This window comes from Gymnoscopelus microlampas (assembly GCF_963454915.1).
Source record: "Gymnoscopelus microlampas genome assembly, chromosome: 4".
Taxonomy (NCBI): domain Eukaryota; kingdom Metazoa; phylum Chordata; class Actinopteri; order Myctophiformes; family Myctophidae; genus Gymnoscopelus; species Gymnoscopelus microlampas.
Window position 1 is genome coordinate 19,490,481 of NC_139941.1, and position 17,590 is coordinate 19,508,070.

At 39.7% G+C, this 17,590-nt stretch overlaps 1 protein-coding gene across 1 annotated transcript; it reads right to left on the reverse strand.

Moving 5' to 3' along the window:
• Window positions 1-2,922: 2,922 nt before the first annotated feature.
• npffr2a (neuropeptide FF receptor 2a) lies at window positions 2,923-14,728 on the reverse strand (the record flags this gene model as incomplete). The annotated part of the gene is made up of 3 exons (XM_084054710.1): window positions 2,923-3,772; window positions 8,512-8,611; window positions 14,401-14,728. The coding sequence occupies 3 exons, from the start codon at window positions 14,726-14,728 to the stop codon at window positions 2,923-2,925; spliced, it is 1,278 nt and encodes a 425-aa protein (XP_083910836.1).
• Window positions 14,729-17,590: the final 2,862 nt, after the last annotated feature.

Sequence of the window (17,590 nt, forward strand, 5' to 3'; positions counted from 1 at the left end):
TAATCATATAACTAGTATATCATATAATGATACGTGGCATCTGAATGATTTGTGCATGCGTGACATAACCACTTAAAGCCCAAAGTTGGTTGACCGGAGTCCCCCAGGGCTCTATACTAGTATCTTTTCCGCTTTCGCTCTACATTGAATATCTGTGAGTTTTGAATTCAGATGCTGGGGTTTAAGTGGTTAAGGGCCATTCACACCAAGCCACATAACTATAACTATAAAGAAAGATATAGTTAAAAAAGTCCACACCACCATTATAACAAAGACAATGGTGAAAGATATACAGTAGTTATCATTATAGTTACAGTGCTTGGTGGGAACGGCCCTTTATACTCCATCGTACAACGGGTTGCATGACAAAATTAGCAGATCTACAAGCTCACAACGCATTGCATCGCCGTCATATGACGGAAAATATCAATTAAGCAAAATGTTTCAAATCCCGCCTTATTTTGAAAATATGTTCTTACGTAGGTAAACCTTTCTCCAAACTTTCAGTGCTGAGAAAGCATGTGGTGGAAGTGTTGTGGAGTGGTTGAACTTCAAGGGTTCCCGCTGTTTTCATGAATTGTCCAAACTCAGCATCTCATCACCTACAGATGAAAATTTGCTGAAACTCTAGCACTGCACCATTTGACGCAATTGCGTAAATGTTGATTACTGTGTGTTGTCCCTTTTTAATTAAAATAAATCAATAAATAATAACCTTTTCAGCTAATTACAGTCCAGGGTAAAACTATGAAGTGTGGGGATGATCTTAGGTTTTTCAATACAGGATGCCAAGGGACGGGGTTGAAACTGATGGAGGCTAACCGCCCACTCAGCATCACAGCAAACCCAGTGCTATTCCCCATGAAATATTCAGTGAATCAGACTGTGTGTATCCTTGACATGAAAATATATACCGGCATGTACGTGCCACGGTATATTAATATCAGATTCAATTCTTGCAGATTAAAATACTATGGTATAACCTTGAGTTTCTCCTGCCATTTGGGGTGAACATTCACTTTTCTGTCTACATAATTTGCTCACAGCTTTATGGAGATGAACAGTAATTGGGTAAAAAGATGAATTAAGAGATTATTCCGCTCTGCAAAAACACCATCGGTGTATGAGATAAAAATGTTGCACTGACCAAATCAAAAAGAAAATCAGAATAATAATATTCAGCACTGTAAATGTAATTGATTATGAGGTTACTGGCCTACAGACGTTTAATATTCTGTGATGAAGTACATCAATGACTATGCTTGAACTGTGGCATTTGTGTATTCATACCATTAAATTATGCATGTGTGCAGAAGGGTGCAGAAGGGTGGAGAGGAGAGCTATTTAAATATAACGAATCAGTCTGCAAAGCACTTTTATCTCAAACATTAATTTAATTTAATATGCCAAGCAATTACACTACTACATATGTCTGATGACTTTATCTTTTTTTCCCCACTCAATTCATTATTCACTATAATAGATGATGGTGAAACTGGTCATTAGCATCGACCTGGTTGTTTATTATGCCCAACACAGCAACTGAACAGACTCTCTTTCCACTGACTGTGTCTCCACTTTCTGCTTGAAATTTAACATGGAACAGTTGTTCAACAAAGTTGTGTCTGTTTTAAAGGTGATAGGTACTGTATAGCTCTTAAGATTTATTTCAGGGATGATATAAGCGGTCCATGTGGCTTGCTAAATAAAAATAAATGTATTTATTCAGTGCTGAATTAGTCAATTAAGACAATAACTCCCCTATACTAACGTGTCGACTTTGCCTGTTATATATACAACGCATAAGATGTCATCTATATAGGAAGGTTGCATGACAGCCACCACATCACAGTGCTAAACTCATATCAACCTGCATTAAGTGTACTGTGCATGTCATCCATCATTTGTTTTCTGTATAACATCTGTTTCTCTGAATCTAACAGTACAATGGGAGGCAGAGCCTTCAACTGGGACCATCTTCCAGTCTTGGTCCAGAACGCAGAAACCCTCTCTATATTTAAGAGTAGGCTTAAAATCCTCCTTTTTGATAAAGCTTATAGGGACTTAGTTATGCTGCTATAGGCTTAGACGGTCAAGGGACTTCCTATGGCTCACCAAGCTCCTCTCCCCTCCCCTTCCTCTAATCTGCACAGTGTTACTAACTTGACTTCTTGCCCAGTTTATGTGCTTTCTCACAGGCTTGGACTGCAATGACGGACCCCCCAATTGCAGATCAAGTTGTTATTATTGTTCTGTCTGTCTGTCTGTCTTTCAGTATGGTCTTGACCTGCTCTACATGTGAAGTGTCATGAGATAACTCTTGGTGTGATTTGGCGCTATGTAAATAAAATGCACTTTGTAAGTTACATGTCCCTGCAGTCTACAGTACATGTTCACAGTCATACTATTTACTCCACTCTTATGTGGTTGCCATCAGGCAAGTCCTACAGCACATACCATCAGGCAAGTCCTACAGTATACATAAAGCGCAGAGCAATGTAGATGTCCCTTCCCTTGTGGGTATTCTGCCCACAAGTAAGCCATACCCTTCAGGAAACCACCTTAAATCTATCTAAGAATGAAATTGTAATTATCAAAGCGCCTTGTAAACTATACAGTCATAAAACTGTAACAAATATAATATCTATGCCATGCCACCTCCTCTCTTTGGTCATTTCCTGGACATTATATGTTTCATTGTTTTTTGTGTGTCTGTGTATCTTGATTATTTTCATTACAGTGTATATTATTTTGAGTAGGGCTACTCTACTGTCAAATTTCCCACTTTATTAGGATAAAGCCTTGAACTTGCAGTGTACTTTTCTTTTCCTTTTCTTTTTTCCGTTTAAGGTTAGGACTTCTTAGGGCTTATCACCTTCTTAGGGCCTATCACGTTAAGAATACTTTCATGTATGTTTCCACTTAAATCGACACCACAGTGACGCCACCACTGCTCGGAGACACCTTCTCCAAGTCCTCCATGACCAAGTCCTGCTCATTGACATGGTTCGTTCGCCTGGAGCCACAATTGTCCAGGCTGTTGAGGGAAATAGGCTCCATGGTAGCTTGCGGATTGGCGGGAAGCACCGAGTTCCCCTGGAGTCGGTGCGAGTAAGTCTTTCCGCGCTGGCCGTCCGCCGTGCACACGCCGAGCTTGAACGCAGCTTGGAACCCTCGGCGGAAATTCTCATTGAAGAAGCCATAGATGATGGGGTTAACGCTGCTGTTGAAGAACGCCAGCCAATGGGCGAAGGGATAAATGTAGATGTTGACAATCCTGTGCTGGTGCTCGGTTAGACTAGCATAGTCAGTCAACATCATGAGGGTCCACAGGGGCAACCAGGACAGGATGAAAAGCAACGCCACTATCAGCAGCATCTTAATCACTCTCTGCTTCTTCTTTGACACAGTATGGCGGTTGTCGTGGCCAGGCTTTCCCTCCAGAGGGACGGCAGTCTTGAACAGCGTTATGCCAATGCGGGCGTACATGATCACAATGAGCGACAGAGGAGCCAGGTAGATGTTTGCAAACAGAACAGTGGTGTATATCTTTCGCATTTCCTGATTGGGCCAGTTCTCCCTGCACCAGTACAAAGGCCTTGTCTTGTTGCCATATCCAAGTAACACCCGTACACTTTGCTCTTTGATCACTTGCAGCATGACACCGGAGGGACACATGATTGATATGGCCAGGACCCAGATAATGACTATAATCAAAGTTGCAGTGGATATTGTCAGTTTTTGCTTGAATGGGTACACGATGCATCTGAACCTGGAAGGAGAAAAAAAATAATGAATATGATTGGTGTTCTCCCGCCTGAGCTATTCATAGAGTTAAAACAACAACACAGAACACACAATATTATATCGTTGCGCTCAGGCAGAAACCTTGTATCTCCACATTTCGTGTTTTTTCCCCCCCGTACACTAATGACTTTACATAATGTCGTACTACAGCGTCACGATGCGACACGTTGTAAGCTTGTAGATTGGCTATTTTTGCTTTTTTAATAAAAAATGTTGACATTAAAGTGGTTACGTCTGTTGGTGGGTTTAATGAAAATATAATCAATGAAGAGCTTGTAACTAAATAACTACATTGGATCCATTGGGACGCAGGTTATTATTATCATTTCCTGAACATTAGCAGTTTTGGACATACAAGGTTTCCACCCGACAGCGACAATCTACAGTGTATATATCCATAATTGTGTTATTTAGCCAGCTGTGTGCATATGTAATTTTCATTGTCTGGAGGCAGCAATATCTGTGAACCTGTGACATAATTAATGTGTCAACTCAATATTATGTTCTCCGTGGGTGTTATATTCCCTGTTTTGTTTATCAAATGTATTGTGTTTATTCATATTGTAGGCCTATTCATCATACTGTCAAAGTCCTAACAGTGAGGTGAACAGAAAGCGGACTCAGTGTCCTTGATATTTCCTAATAGAAGGTTAAACCATAAAGCTCCAAAACAATTGTAAAGACCTTATTTCGACCTTCTTCGTCAGGTAGGTACTATATGTGCACACTCTCTTCTCTTTGAACTTGATATTTCCTAAGCCAGATGTGCACTTCGGGCATCGAAGTATATCAATCCATTTATCTTTAGCTTACCTTGAAATGAAAGCCATGGGGAAATGTTTTTCCCCCCCTTTCCCTCAGGTAACCATGCAGCTAATCTAAAGGTGGGGGTGATGGGTAAATCCCACTGCTCCTAAGCTTGAAGTGTGTTTTACACTTGAAACATCTCTCTGCTATGAACTCATCAAAACTGGTACGATTACGTGTCTCAAATAGCAAAGAGCTCAATGGGATTTTTATCCTTTTATGTCTTTTCTGCTTTACCTCTACAGGTCAGTGAAAAGTGACAGGTGAGGATAGATGGATGGACAGACATTTTTTTCACAATTTGTTTTATTTTTCATTTGAAAAGTGTTGGATAGGATATGACATTTGGTATGAGATCACCACCTAATCTGGCACGCCAGCGTGACGTCACATCTTTATTTATACATACAGATACAGATAGAACTAGAAAAGGTGCTCTTCGGAGCACAGGTTATTTGTGGTAGCCAGGTCAGGTTGGTTGTGGGCCAGCAATGTTCGGAATTCGCCAATCAGGATGGAATATGAAAAATCGGACGGATCCGTCTTGATCACTTGACTGTAGAGATAATGCATACCGATTTACTTGATGTTTGGAAACAAATTGTGGGATTAATGTAAGAAAAAATAATTTGCAAAAATCGGCCTCCTGATGGAGCTATAATAGGGCAATGTTAAAAGGGTGGCATTTGTTCCTCAATCGGACATTGCGTTCATGATTTGCGCCATTTTGTTGAAAACGGGCCACTCCTGCAAACTTTAGATGTCAATCTTAGCCAATCAGGATGGAATATGAAAAATCAAACAGATCCCTCTTGATTACATGACTATAGAGATCATGTGTACCGATGTGCGTGAAATTTAGATAAAATCTGTAGGAGTAATATAAAAAAATGTTTTACAAAAGTTTTTCTCCTGGTGGCGCTATAAAAGGCAGATGTTTTTCCCTGGCCTCTAGGGAGTGTGCATACAAAGTTTTACACAGATCAGTGTAGTTATAGGTAAAAACACAAATTGGCCCGTTATAGCGCCATCATCAGGCTGATTTGAAAAAAATAAAGTGGCATTTCTTCCTCGGTCTAGTGGGAATATGCGTGTAAACGTCCACGGAAATCGCACGCTGTGTTCATGATTTGAGGCATTTTGTTAAAAATGGAGCATTTTTGCAACCTTTGGAAGCCAATCTTAGCCAATCAGGATGGAATATGAAAAATCTGAAAGACCCATTTTGTTTAATGACTAAAATACTGTGTACCGATTTGCTTGATATTTGGACAAAATCTGTAGGAGTACTGAGTTAAGAGATGTGTTTTGTAAAAATCGGCATCCTGGTGGCGCCATTGTGAAAAATTTGGGACAGAGGTTCTGCTCTTTTACCCACGGAGTGTGTGTGCACAGTTTTGCTGCCATCAAGCCAACGGTGCCGGAGATTAGCTGTTCACAGACAGAAGGACGGATACACACACACACACACACACACACACACACACACACACGGACGGACGGACGGACGGACGGACGGACCGACGGACGGACCGACGGACAGACAGGGTGCAAAACATGAAACTTAGCACAGTCAATTATATCCACGTCTAGAGGACAACTTCCTACTATTATCCATAGATCTCCATAATCTTATTCTTATCCACAGAATCTTATTTGTGGTAGTTCTATTTGTATCTGTATGCCGGGTTCGGTGTTCAGCAATAAAGATGTGACGCTGGCGGAGCGCCAGATTAGGTGGTGATCTCATGCCAAATGTCATATCCTTTGTAACAGCCGTCCCTAAATTTGGTGTCTAAATGTACTTGTTCTTCCGTGGTGTCTGGCAAAGGATCTGGCCGGAGTGGCCGCCCAATCAGAAGGTCATTGGGTGTCATCGGATACATCAGATGACACAAGGCCGAGTGGTTTGGAGTTCAGTATGGCGTCTATTATAATTTCTGCTTCATTAAACAGAATGTGATAGGCACGACAGAGCGATGAAATGTCATGACATGCAAATGAAGATATGAGCCGGGATCCCTAACGATGTGCAGAAAGGCCTGTTTTACCAAGAGCTTTGTTCCCACAGCCATACGAGCTTTATTGTAAATAAGTAACTTCCTTTACAAACAAATCAATTCATCAATTCATCAATTCATCAATTCATCCATCGGATATAGCTACCTGGATATTCACTCCAATCTACAAATCATGTGAATCAACACCGTGACTTTGATCATAATTCCACCAAAGGGCTTCAAGCCTCCTCTGTCCTCTCCAAAAGGCAATGCCGCAGGCAATAAGGCCTCATCATATATTATATTTACCTAATGAAGAAATGGATGATGGTAAAATACCAACTATGTCATACGGGCATAATGAGGGGCTGCTGCCACTAGTCCACCCACCTTGGCACCATTTGGATGTGTGAAATTGCCAGTCGTGACTTGTGGCATGACTCAGCTCAAGGGGTGCAGCATTTGGAGCAGCCTTTCGTATCATCTCTAAGATCATTAGTGCCAATCACTGAATACCCCTACTCATCATTAAAGGGATATTTCACTTTCAAAAAAACTTTTGGTCATTTTATGGTCTACTCAGGCTTTAGTGAGCCCTCCAGACCGTTTTTAAGTTGCTTTATTCAGTATTTAGATATTTGATATTCATTTTACCAGCCACGCCCCCTTCCTATACAAACCCATTATAACTTAAAACTAAAAATGTAATCTGTTTAACCATCAAAAACACCCGTCCTTGGTTCTGGTGACTCACCCTGCCCTCCTAATGCGTGAGGGGGCCGTGTTTTTTTGATTACTTTTTTCATTTATTTTTAATATTTTTTTTTGGAAAATGAAAAAAATAAATACAAAAAATATATATTAAAAATAAATGAAAAAAGTAATAAAAAAAACACGGCCCCCTCACACATTAGGAGGGCAGGGTGAGTCACCAGAACCAAGGACGGGTGTTTTTGATGGTTAAAAAGGTTAAAAATTGAGTTTTAAGTTATAATGGGTTTGTATAGGAAGGGGGCGTGGCTGGTAAAATGAATATCAAATATCTAAATACTGAATAAAGTAACTTAACAATGGTCTGGAGGGCTCACTAAAGCCTGAGTAGACTATAAAATGACCAAAAGTTTTTTTGAAAGTGAAATATCCCTTTAAGCCTTCCCACCGTTCTACGATGCAGTGCAGTGGTGAATCATCTCCCACATCATGCTAATCATGTCAAAAATGACATCCTGGCAGCAGGATTAAGGTTAGTGGTCGTCAGTGGAGACTGAGACAGATCAGGTCTTCGACTACAAACGTACTTGGTCATTAATGAGTAAAGACGGGCACTGAATCATAATACGGAGTGTTTGACAGTGACTGTCAATCAGTGGTGGAAAGTAACTAAGTACATTTACTTAAGTACTGTACTTAAGTACAATTTTGAGGTACAGTATTTGTACTTTACTTGAGTATTTCCAATTTCCAATACTTTTACTTCTACTCCACTACATCTCAGAGGCAAATATTGTACTTTTGCTCCACTACAATTATTTGAAAACTTTAGTTACTAGTTACTTTTCAGATATAAACTATGATATAATGAAACACACATTAACCACTTCAGCCCTATTTTATACCTAGGCTATTTGAAAATAGCGATGCGACGCGTTGTGAGCTTGTAGATCGGCTATTTTCAAATATTTAGTACTTTTACTTTTGGTACTTTAAGTACATTTTGATGCCAATACTTTTGTACTTTTTCTCAAGTACATTTTTAATTCTGGAGTATTTTTTACATTGCAGTATTGGTACTTTTACTTAAGTAAAGAATCTGAGTACTTTTTCCACCACTGCTGTCAATGCTGTGGATGAAGAGCCACAACATGCCGTGTTGAAACATGAAGCTGTGTTACTGTACCTGTCCACTGCGATCGCAACCAGGGTGAAGACAGATGCAGACACGGAGATGCCTTGAACCATGCCGCTCATTTTGCATACCAGGCTTCCAAACGGCCATCCTGTCGAAAAAAAAAAAAAAAGCGGCATTCAGCTGTTAGTAGAAGAGCATGGCATTGGTGCTCATTTATTTGAGCCAAAATCGTCTAAATCAACACAAGCCAACACAAAATGATAGTCACTGATAAATACCATAATGGCACTTAATAACCAGGGAGGTTATCGCTGCAGTCGGTAAAAGAAAGTAACCAATAATTTCATAATAATGGTAGTCGAATAGAACAGCCTTTCCATAAATACGTTAATGCTTTGACAGAGGCAGATTGCAGTCTGAACTGTAGTGAGTTGTTCCTCTCGCAGTGCAAGTATATAGTACATACAGTATACTACATACACGGTACAGTACATATTCAGCTTTTTTCTTCACTTTTGTTTGTTTTTATTTTGTTATTGTTGCTACATGCTCAGGAACACTATTGTGTACTTGAATACTTATATGAGATGTAATTAATCAAATCTTCAATCTGAATCTTGAATATTTCCGTAACCATAAATAGCCCAAGGCTACTCAAGTAATAAGTCACACGTTTACGATAACAGAATATAATAATTGTTCAGTTTAATTCATTTGTTTGGATCACAGACGCTGTGCTATCTGATAAATGCTGGCTTATGGCTGATAAAAAGCAGGTCTGGAGCAGATAAAAATAAAAAGAATGAAAGTCTGACAGTGTTCCTGACCGTGGGAAGTAGGAGAATATAGCTATTCTTTGCAGTTTGTAACCTAAAAGCACCTGTAGAGTACATACAACTCTAGCTTTCACATAGGAAGGGTAGGCTGTTACTCAGAGAGGTGGAAAAAGTACTCTGATTTGTTTTACTTATGTAAAAGCAGCATTAACACAATGTAGAAATACTCTATAACAAGTAAAAGTCCTGTATTTACTTGTTGTGCTGGGCGCTACTCTCCCTCTGCCAGCCTGGGCCAGAACTGAGCTCATGCTTCCTTCAATCCAACCAGTTCCTTTCCCCTCCATCAGGCACCCTGGCTGACCAGATTACTGCATGAAACATGCAGTAATCTCTATACTGAGGCAGTATAGAAATGACTGCATGTTTTTTGTGAGGGTACCTATGGGGACTGATGACGCGGAGGAGAGAACACGCCCTCAGCGTCACTGGAGATATACATCTAACAATTCCCTCAGAAGTAACTCGGTTTATCTCAAGGCCTCAGAAATGTACAGATTACAGCAGAGAGGCAGCCGGGGAAACAGAAGGTACACCTGGCCCTAGCTATGTGTCGTAGTGTCCATGAGCAACTCGCGTAACCACTCAATAAAAGGCAGCAGCAAACTGAAATCTCTTTATCTTTGATTTAAAAGAAATGTAGCTCTAAGCGTGAGTTCAATAGGAAGATCTCTATCTCACACTTTCATCTTTATTGCTGGGGATGCTTCACAAACATCCTTTCATTCACTCCCTCTAACCCTGTCATTCTGTTTTCAGCAAGCAACGAGCAACCTACGTAGCAGACCTGTGGTGCATACAAAATGATTGCTGCTTCTTGCATGTGTGTGTGTGCATGTGTGTGTCTCGAGTTGTTGCGCAAAGACACATTCAGGACAATTGAAATGGTTTCAAAACTATAATAGGCATGTTGTCCAACAGTAAACTACTTCAAGACCCATGTCGTTACATAAGCCTGTAATGTAGGATATACTTCATCTCGTAACATTCAGACAGTGCGTTTGTAAATAATGTGTAATGTCTAGCCCATGATCCAACTCTACAACCTTCCTGCTCACTAGATGAGCTAACACAGGAAGGCTTCCCTGAAACACCCTGGCCAACGCTCCACACGTCCTAGACTTTTTCCCTCCTGGCTCCCAAAGTGTGGAAAAAACTCACCATTGCAGTCAACAAAAAAATACAACTAGATGCCCTCCAGCACCATGGACAGCGACGTTGCAAAGCACATGCAATCCAGGTTTTGAACTCTGATGAATGAACTGGGCTTTTTATTCTAAGAGACCTACAGTAGGCAATAACAATAATACATTTTGCCTCTCTTTCCCTCTCTCTCTCTCTGGTGTAGGGAGCGAAAAGAAAGACACTTTAATACATTTAAAATTGTAACCTTTGATTGACTGATAAACACAATTGACGCAAGGAATCAGGCTTAGCAGACTACAGAGAATTTACTGACTGAAATATGTTTAGAATTAAGTGTATCTTAAGATTTCAGGGACATTCATGGCATGGCGCCCCAACAGAACATAATACAGCATGGCATGGCGGCCCATCAGAACATAATACAGCATGGCATGGCGGCCCATCAGAACATAATACAGCATGGCATGGCGCCCCAACAGAACATAATACAGCATGGCATGGCGGCCCATCAGAACATAATACAGCATGGCATGGCTGCCCATCAGAACATAAACACAGCAGGCTATGGTCCACGGGGGCATAAAGCACTGAACAGAAAACAGTAACAGGCGGACAGTGACTTCTTGAAAATAAGTCATCGTCCGTATTTAAGAATATTTATCAAAAATAGGCCTATTTTCTTTTCTTCCCCTAGCCCAGTCCCATTATTATTTATGTGAATAACATATCATTTGTTCATTCTCAACATCCTGGGGGTCAGCCTGCCCTGCGAGGGAATGCTGCACCTGTGGGCGGGTTGCGGTCGCACCTTCAGCACCCCTAGTTCTCACAGCTATGTAAGTCACTCTGGATAAGAGCATCTGCTAAATGCCTATTGTCACGTGATGAAAGCTTCTATTAGTGTTTCCATTAGGAGAGCACAGTGCACACAACTGTCTTCATGCTCACAATACCCAGCATGCCCACATATAGTCAGGTGGAAAACCTGTTTATCCCCATATTTCTTTTTTTTAATCAATGCTATTGGTCACACTTTACGCTTCTCTGTGGGTTTTACAAATTATTTAACCACTTATTATTTAGCCCCATTTTGTACTTTGAAATTTCACCTATAACAATTGACCACAATATTTGAATTGATCGCGGGACAATTGGGTGGGTGTGACTGGGTCAGCACTTGAATGGCAGTTGGAAATGTGTCCTCCAGCCCTGTGGACATAACCTGTGGCGTCCCGCAAGGTTCAATCATTTGTCCGTTGCTGTTCTACATTTATATGCTGCCACTATGTCAAATTATCCTAAATTTCAACATCTATTTCCATTTCTATGCCGATGACACTCAAATGTATCTGTCCATAGACCCATTAGACCCAACCTCACTCACCTCACTGACGGATTGTCTCACTGCTATAAAGTCTTGGATGTCTAACAACTTCCTGATGTTGAACGATGACAAAACTGATGAGGTGATTGTGTTTGGACCAAAAAGGCACAGAGACAATGTATCCCTGCTGCTAGAAGCCCATGGTTTGCAATGCTCCAAGGAGGCCAGAAACCTTGGTGTAATTTTTTACTCTGATCTGAATTTTAATAAAGATTTCACCAATATCACTAAATCTGCCATCTTCCAACTAAGGAGCATCTCTAAAACGATGCACAAACTGTTATTCATGCTTTCGTCACTAATCACCTGGACAATTGTAACTCCCTTTTTTACGGACTCCCTCAAAAAGCAGCTAGGGTTCTTACTAGAACTAGGAAATATGACCATTTCACCCCCTGTTCTGGCCTCACTGCACTGGCTACCTGTGGCTTTAAAGGACGACTTCACCGCTTTTCAACCTATCTTCATATAATAGGTCCTCACTAATACTCATGATAAAATGGTACAATTTTGTTCTACTCGGTCTGTGTCTCAGAGGAGGGCTGTGGACAGTCCAGAAACCCGTCAACCAGTGACATCATCGCTAGGCATGATTTTTTTTTCCCAACAAGATTCCACATTTTTTATTTAGATTTTTATTAACACGAGAACAATGGCTTCTTTTATTGCATGGCAACTTTCCAGGAATAGAAAGCCTGCCGTTTCTATTAGCTTGGATTCCCCATTGATGATGTCACTGGTAGACGGGACTCTGAACTGTCCACAGCCCTCCTCTGAGACACAGACCGAGTAGAAAAAAATTGTACCATTTTATCATGAGCATTAGTGAGGACCTATTATATGAAGATAGGTTGAAAAGCGGTGAAGTTGTCCTTTAAGAATTGATTTTAAAATATTGTTGTTTGCTTTTAAATCACGGAACGGCCTTGCACCTGCCTATATTTCTGACCTTCTGTCCCCTTACATCCCTTCCCGCAACCTTAGATCGTCAGACCAGCTGTTACTCAAGGTCCAAACGTCACGCTTTGTTGCAGAAGGGGATAGAGCATTTGCCATTAAGGGCTCCACATTTGTGGAACAATCTTCCTCTGGAAGTTAGACAGGCTACCCCACTGGCCACTTTTAGAACTCTTCTAAACACTCATTTCTATAGAATGGCTTTTAACTAGAGCACTGAACAATGGACTCTGTGTTTATCTGAGGACTCTATTGCCTCTATTTTGTTGTTTTTGCTTTTTTTGTTGTTGGTATTGCTTTAATTGAACTGTCTGTGTTTTGTTTTTTGTTTTTCTTTCCCTACACTATTTGTTATGGCTACTTTGTGTTGTGAAGCACTTTCTAAACTTGTTTTTGAAAGGTGCTATAAATAAAGTGTATTATTATTATTATTATTATTATTAGAATGACATTCTAACTCCTTTAGAGCTATTGGAACAGTTTTTTATTTTCATTAACTGTGACGATACTGTCATGTTCTTTGTTGTAATGTTTTGTTTGTCTTTGACTTTATAGTTTTTTGATATCCTTGACATTTCTTTCTGTTTGCTTTTCTTTGAAACATAGTGTCTAATAAATCAAAGCAAAAATCTAATCAAACTTTTTAAGATCTGGTGAAATCTCCTTTCACTGACAAAAACTTGACAGCCAGGGGGAGGAAGTGAAATGATCATTTCAATCATTGTGATATGCAGCACAAGTCTTTTATATTTCCCAGCATATCTTGTCTTATCTGAAGACCTTCCAGATGTACCTGTAGCAGCAGTCACCCCTCTGAAACTGAAACCTATGAAAACCTAGTGATTCTGATTGTGTTTGGGATGTTTTTATCGTGCACTTCCCCCAGTGGAACCATAAAATGTGCTTTTCTCGAAGATGAAGCAGCTATACAGAGAAAAACAAAAACAAAACAAAACCTGCATGATCTCTCTATCAGCCACTATGGCTTAATTTAACCACTATATAAATATACATTTCATTTAACCCTATATAATCGTCGACCTCGGCCCCTGAGGGGTCTATAGGCCCCCTCCCTTTTCCCTCTAAACCAAATATCTTTGCCGAAAATAGCTGATCTACAAACTTGGCTAAACCGAAAAAAGCTAAAGGCATGTCTCTAATGAATAGATAGTGTTCACAATACCAAAATATAAAAATACTCTTTTACAAGTAAAAGTAGTGTATTCAAAATTTGACTTGAGTAAAAGTACAAAAGTAATGGCATCAAACAATATGAAGTACCAAAGTAAAAGTATTAACATTTTTCCAAATTTCAAAAATAACCAAACTTAGGGCAAAATGGTTAATGTAGTATGTTTTGTAATAAATATCACATTTTGCATAGTAACTAGTAACTAAAGCTGTCAAATAATTGTAGTGGAGTAAAAAGTACAATATTTGAAGGGTAAAGTATAAAACAAAAATGAAAGAATGGAAATACTCAAGTAAAATAAAAGTACCTCAATATTGCACTTAAGTACAGTACCTGAGTAAATGTACTTAGTTACTTTACACCACTGGAAGCAAGCATCTTTAATCATGCCGCAAAGATTCCTTAGAGAAATGGGCACTCACCTGTGATTATGTTGTCAAGAAGCGTTGTGGGCATGCAGAAGATTCCGACCAAAAGGTCACTAACCGCAAGGTTTAGGATGAAAAGGTTGGTGACTGTCCGCATGTTCTTGCTCCTCAGTACAATGAAACACACTACTCCATTCCCTACCATGCAAACCAGAAAGATCAGCAGGTAGGACACAATGAAGATGGCAGCTATGGACGGCTGATGCAGGTAAAATCCAACATACGTGACGTTTGTCTTGGGTGTGAAGTATTCATTTGAGGAGTTTGAAAACATCCAGTCGTCATACAAAAAGGTGAAGTTGTTCTCAAATCCTTCATTCATCTTAGACCTAGAAAACAAGAAAAGAAGTTGATTGGCTTAGTTTTTTCTCTTCATATACCACAACACTTTCTGTTAGAACGCTAGTCTGTTAAGAAAGAGGGAGGCTTGAATAGCTTTAGGCAAAGGCCTATGAAATAGTCATCTTTCTTGTGGGGAATAATTTGCCTTGGTGAATTAATCTGATGTTTCTAATACGTTGCCACACATTGTGAGTTTGTAGATTGCCTATTTTTGGTGAAGAGAAGATAGAAGGGGAAAAGGGAGGGGACCAAGTATAGACCCCTGTGGTACCCCATAAGTATATAGGGTTTATAGTGGTTAATGTGAACACTATTCAAATTCTCACAAACTTAAAACAAGCTTCTTTCATAAATCATAAATAAATCAGCCTTATCAGTCAAAACTTTCCTCATCCCATACAGTAGTTACCTGTTTATAAATAAGACAAGAGACCTCCCCACCAGTGGAAGTTTACTGCAATACTCAAATCACTATTTAAGCTAATGAAGCAGGTTTTGCAGAAATTCAACAACAGTGATAAGGCATTGAAGTGTGATGTCACATTCATCACTACTGCCGCTATCATATATGAAATTGTGAATAATGCAGCGCTTCAAGACATGCTGTATTATTCAGCTGGTAAATATGACTGGAATCACAATCAAAGTGTCCTGGGGGCAAATCCAACATAAAATATAGCCAATATAAATACGGCACAAGTGATCCCTGTGAAAATGGAGGACATACAGTAAAGATGAAATTTCGAATGAACCTTTTGTAGACCTATGTTTTGTATTTCTTAATGCATACATACCGTTACAAGTTCATGTGTGATAATGATAGCATGGAAGAACTACACAAACTATTCACCAGTTGTTTGGAATAAAATCATGCTCTTGGTAGAATCAGGATCATGACTCTGTTTGCACTTTATCTCACAATGCACTGATAATCTCTCGCACCTTACTGTCGGATCTCCTATACATACCTGCTGCTACAGTATGTGGATCTATCGAAGTGCTACCACCTTTGTGTCTAACCTTATGCACTTTATGTCTAACCTTGTGTACATACTGTACCAGCTGGATTATGCTAATGTGTATACAGTACAGTACATGTAGATCTCTTATCCTTGACATGTTTCTCTTTTACCGTTTGATTTCCTTTTATCCTTGCTCTCCTTGTCTCACGATTTACACCTGTGATGTGACAATGAAGTTCTGATTCTGAGTGGATTCTGATTCCGACTACAACTATACTGTATGCATGCAGTGATTCTCTCATATTGCATTACATCATGGTCACAAGCGTCTCAAAGCATGATTCACATCTGTTTTATGGACAGGCAGATCAGAGCTCTACTAGTGGAGCAACTACACAAGCTTCCACCTGTGGCCATTGTATTGTGCAAATGTAGGCTGTACAGTGCAAGACCTAGTTTGGTCAGTCTGTCTTTTCAGTACAGGTTAAAAACTCTGGTATTCTTTTCCAACTGATCTAAAACTAGAAACTGATCTAAAACTAGAAACTGATGTCAGTGTTTAGATAACTTAAATGTTGGTTAAAATCTAAACAACATGCTTACATGTCTCCCTGTGTCTCTCCAGCTCTGTAGTGCTGAAATAAAAATGTCAGGTCTTGATACCTATTGTATCCAATCCAACCAGGAGAGAGAACCCATACAGTGCACAGGATAAACAATAAATTGGAAGTGGTTATAGAATTTAAGCTGATAAATGATCTTTGTGAGGAAACCCTGTTACTGAACATTCTATTATCATTGATTGCAAGTTAGATATCAGAATATAACTTTTTAATAATTGTTTTTGAAAAAAACGTTTAAAAAACATACACCACCTTTTATGTAAATTATATCAATATCAGAATGGAAGATAATTACCTTAACTACATTAATAATAAAATAAATAAATGTATTAAATAACCATGCATACATTGTATTCACACAAACACACACACACACACACACACACACACACACACACACACACACACACACACACACACACACACACACACACACACACACACACACACACACACACACACACACACACACACACACACACGAAATTTGTTGGGCTACTTCGGATCATCGAAACTGATTCTGAGCCGTTTGCGACATCTGTTGGGGGAATTTAAGAGAGGCTTCAAAGATGAATTTGACAGTGTATATAATGGCTACATATACCGACAGCGCGTATCAGATCGTATAATAGTGATTAGTGATGGTGTGAGATGAGATGCGGCTTTCTATTCGTTTACTCGAGAGTAGCTACGTGCCAGAAATCAAGAGATTTGATTTGATTCAATAATAAAGGCTATATTGTGAAATATCCATCCATATGTTATTAAAAAGACCAGACAACATTTTGATGCGATGTTAAATGTTACTTTCCTGACGGCCGTCGTTTCTTTGCTTAGAGATTAGAATATTGACAAACTGTTGTGGAAGATTAACAACATCCAAACGGGACTGTGCGTAAAGACGCATTACCTCTCTTGGCAAAGGAGCGCTTTTGGTGTTCAGAAGATAACCAGAACACTCGCCCCAAAACACGCTCACCCCCATTTTTTCGCAGACCGCTCGCCCCCAGTGGTTCTTGTATTCTTGTATTTGTTTTACTGAGGATAAGGTTAGAAATAAGTTTAGGGTTAGGCATAGTTTTACTGAGGTTAAGATTAGGAATAAGGTTAGGTTTTGGCGCCTTTTTACTGAAGTTACGTTTACGAATACGGTTAGGTCTGTCTGTTTAAACATAATTTACTGAGGTTACGTTTAGGAATACGGTGGCAACCGTTCCGATGTCACTGGACTTGCCCCGGGGCGACTGTGTTTCGGGG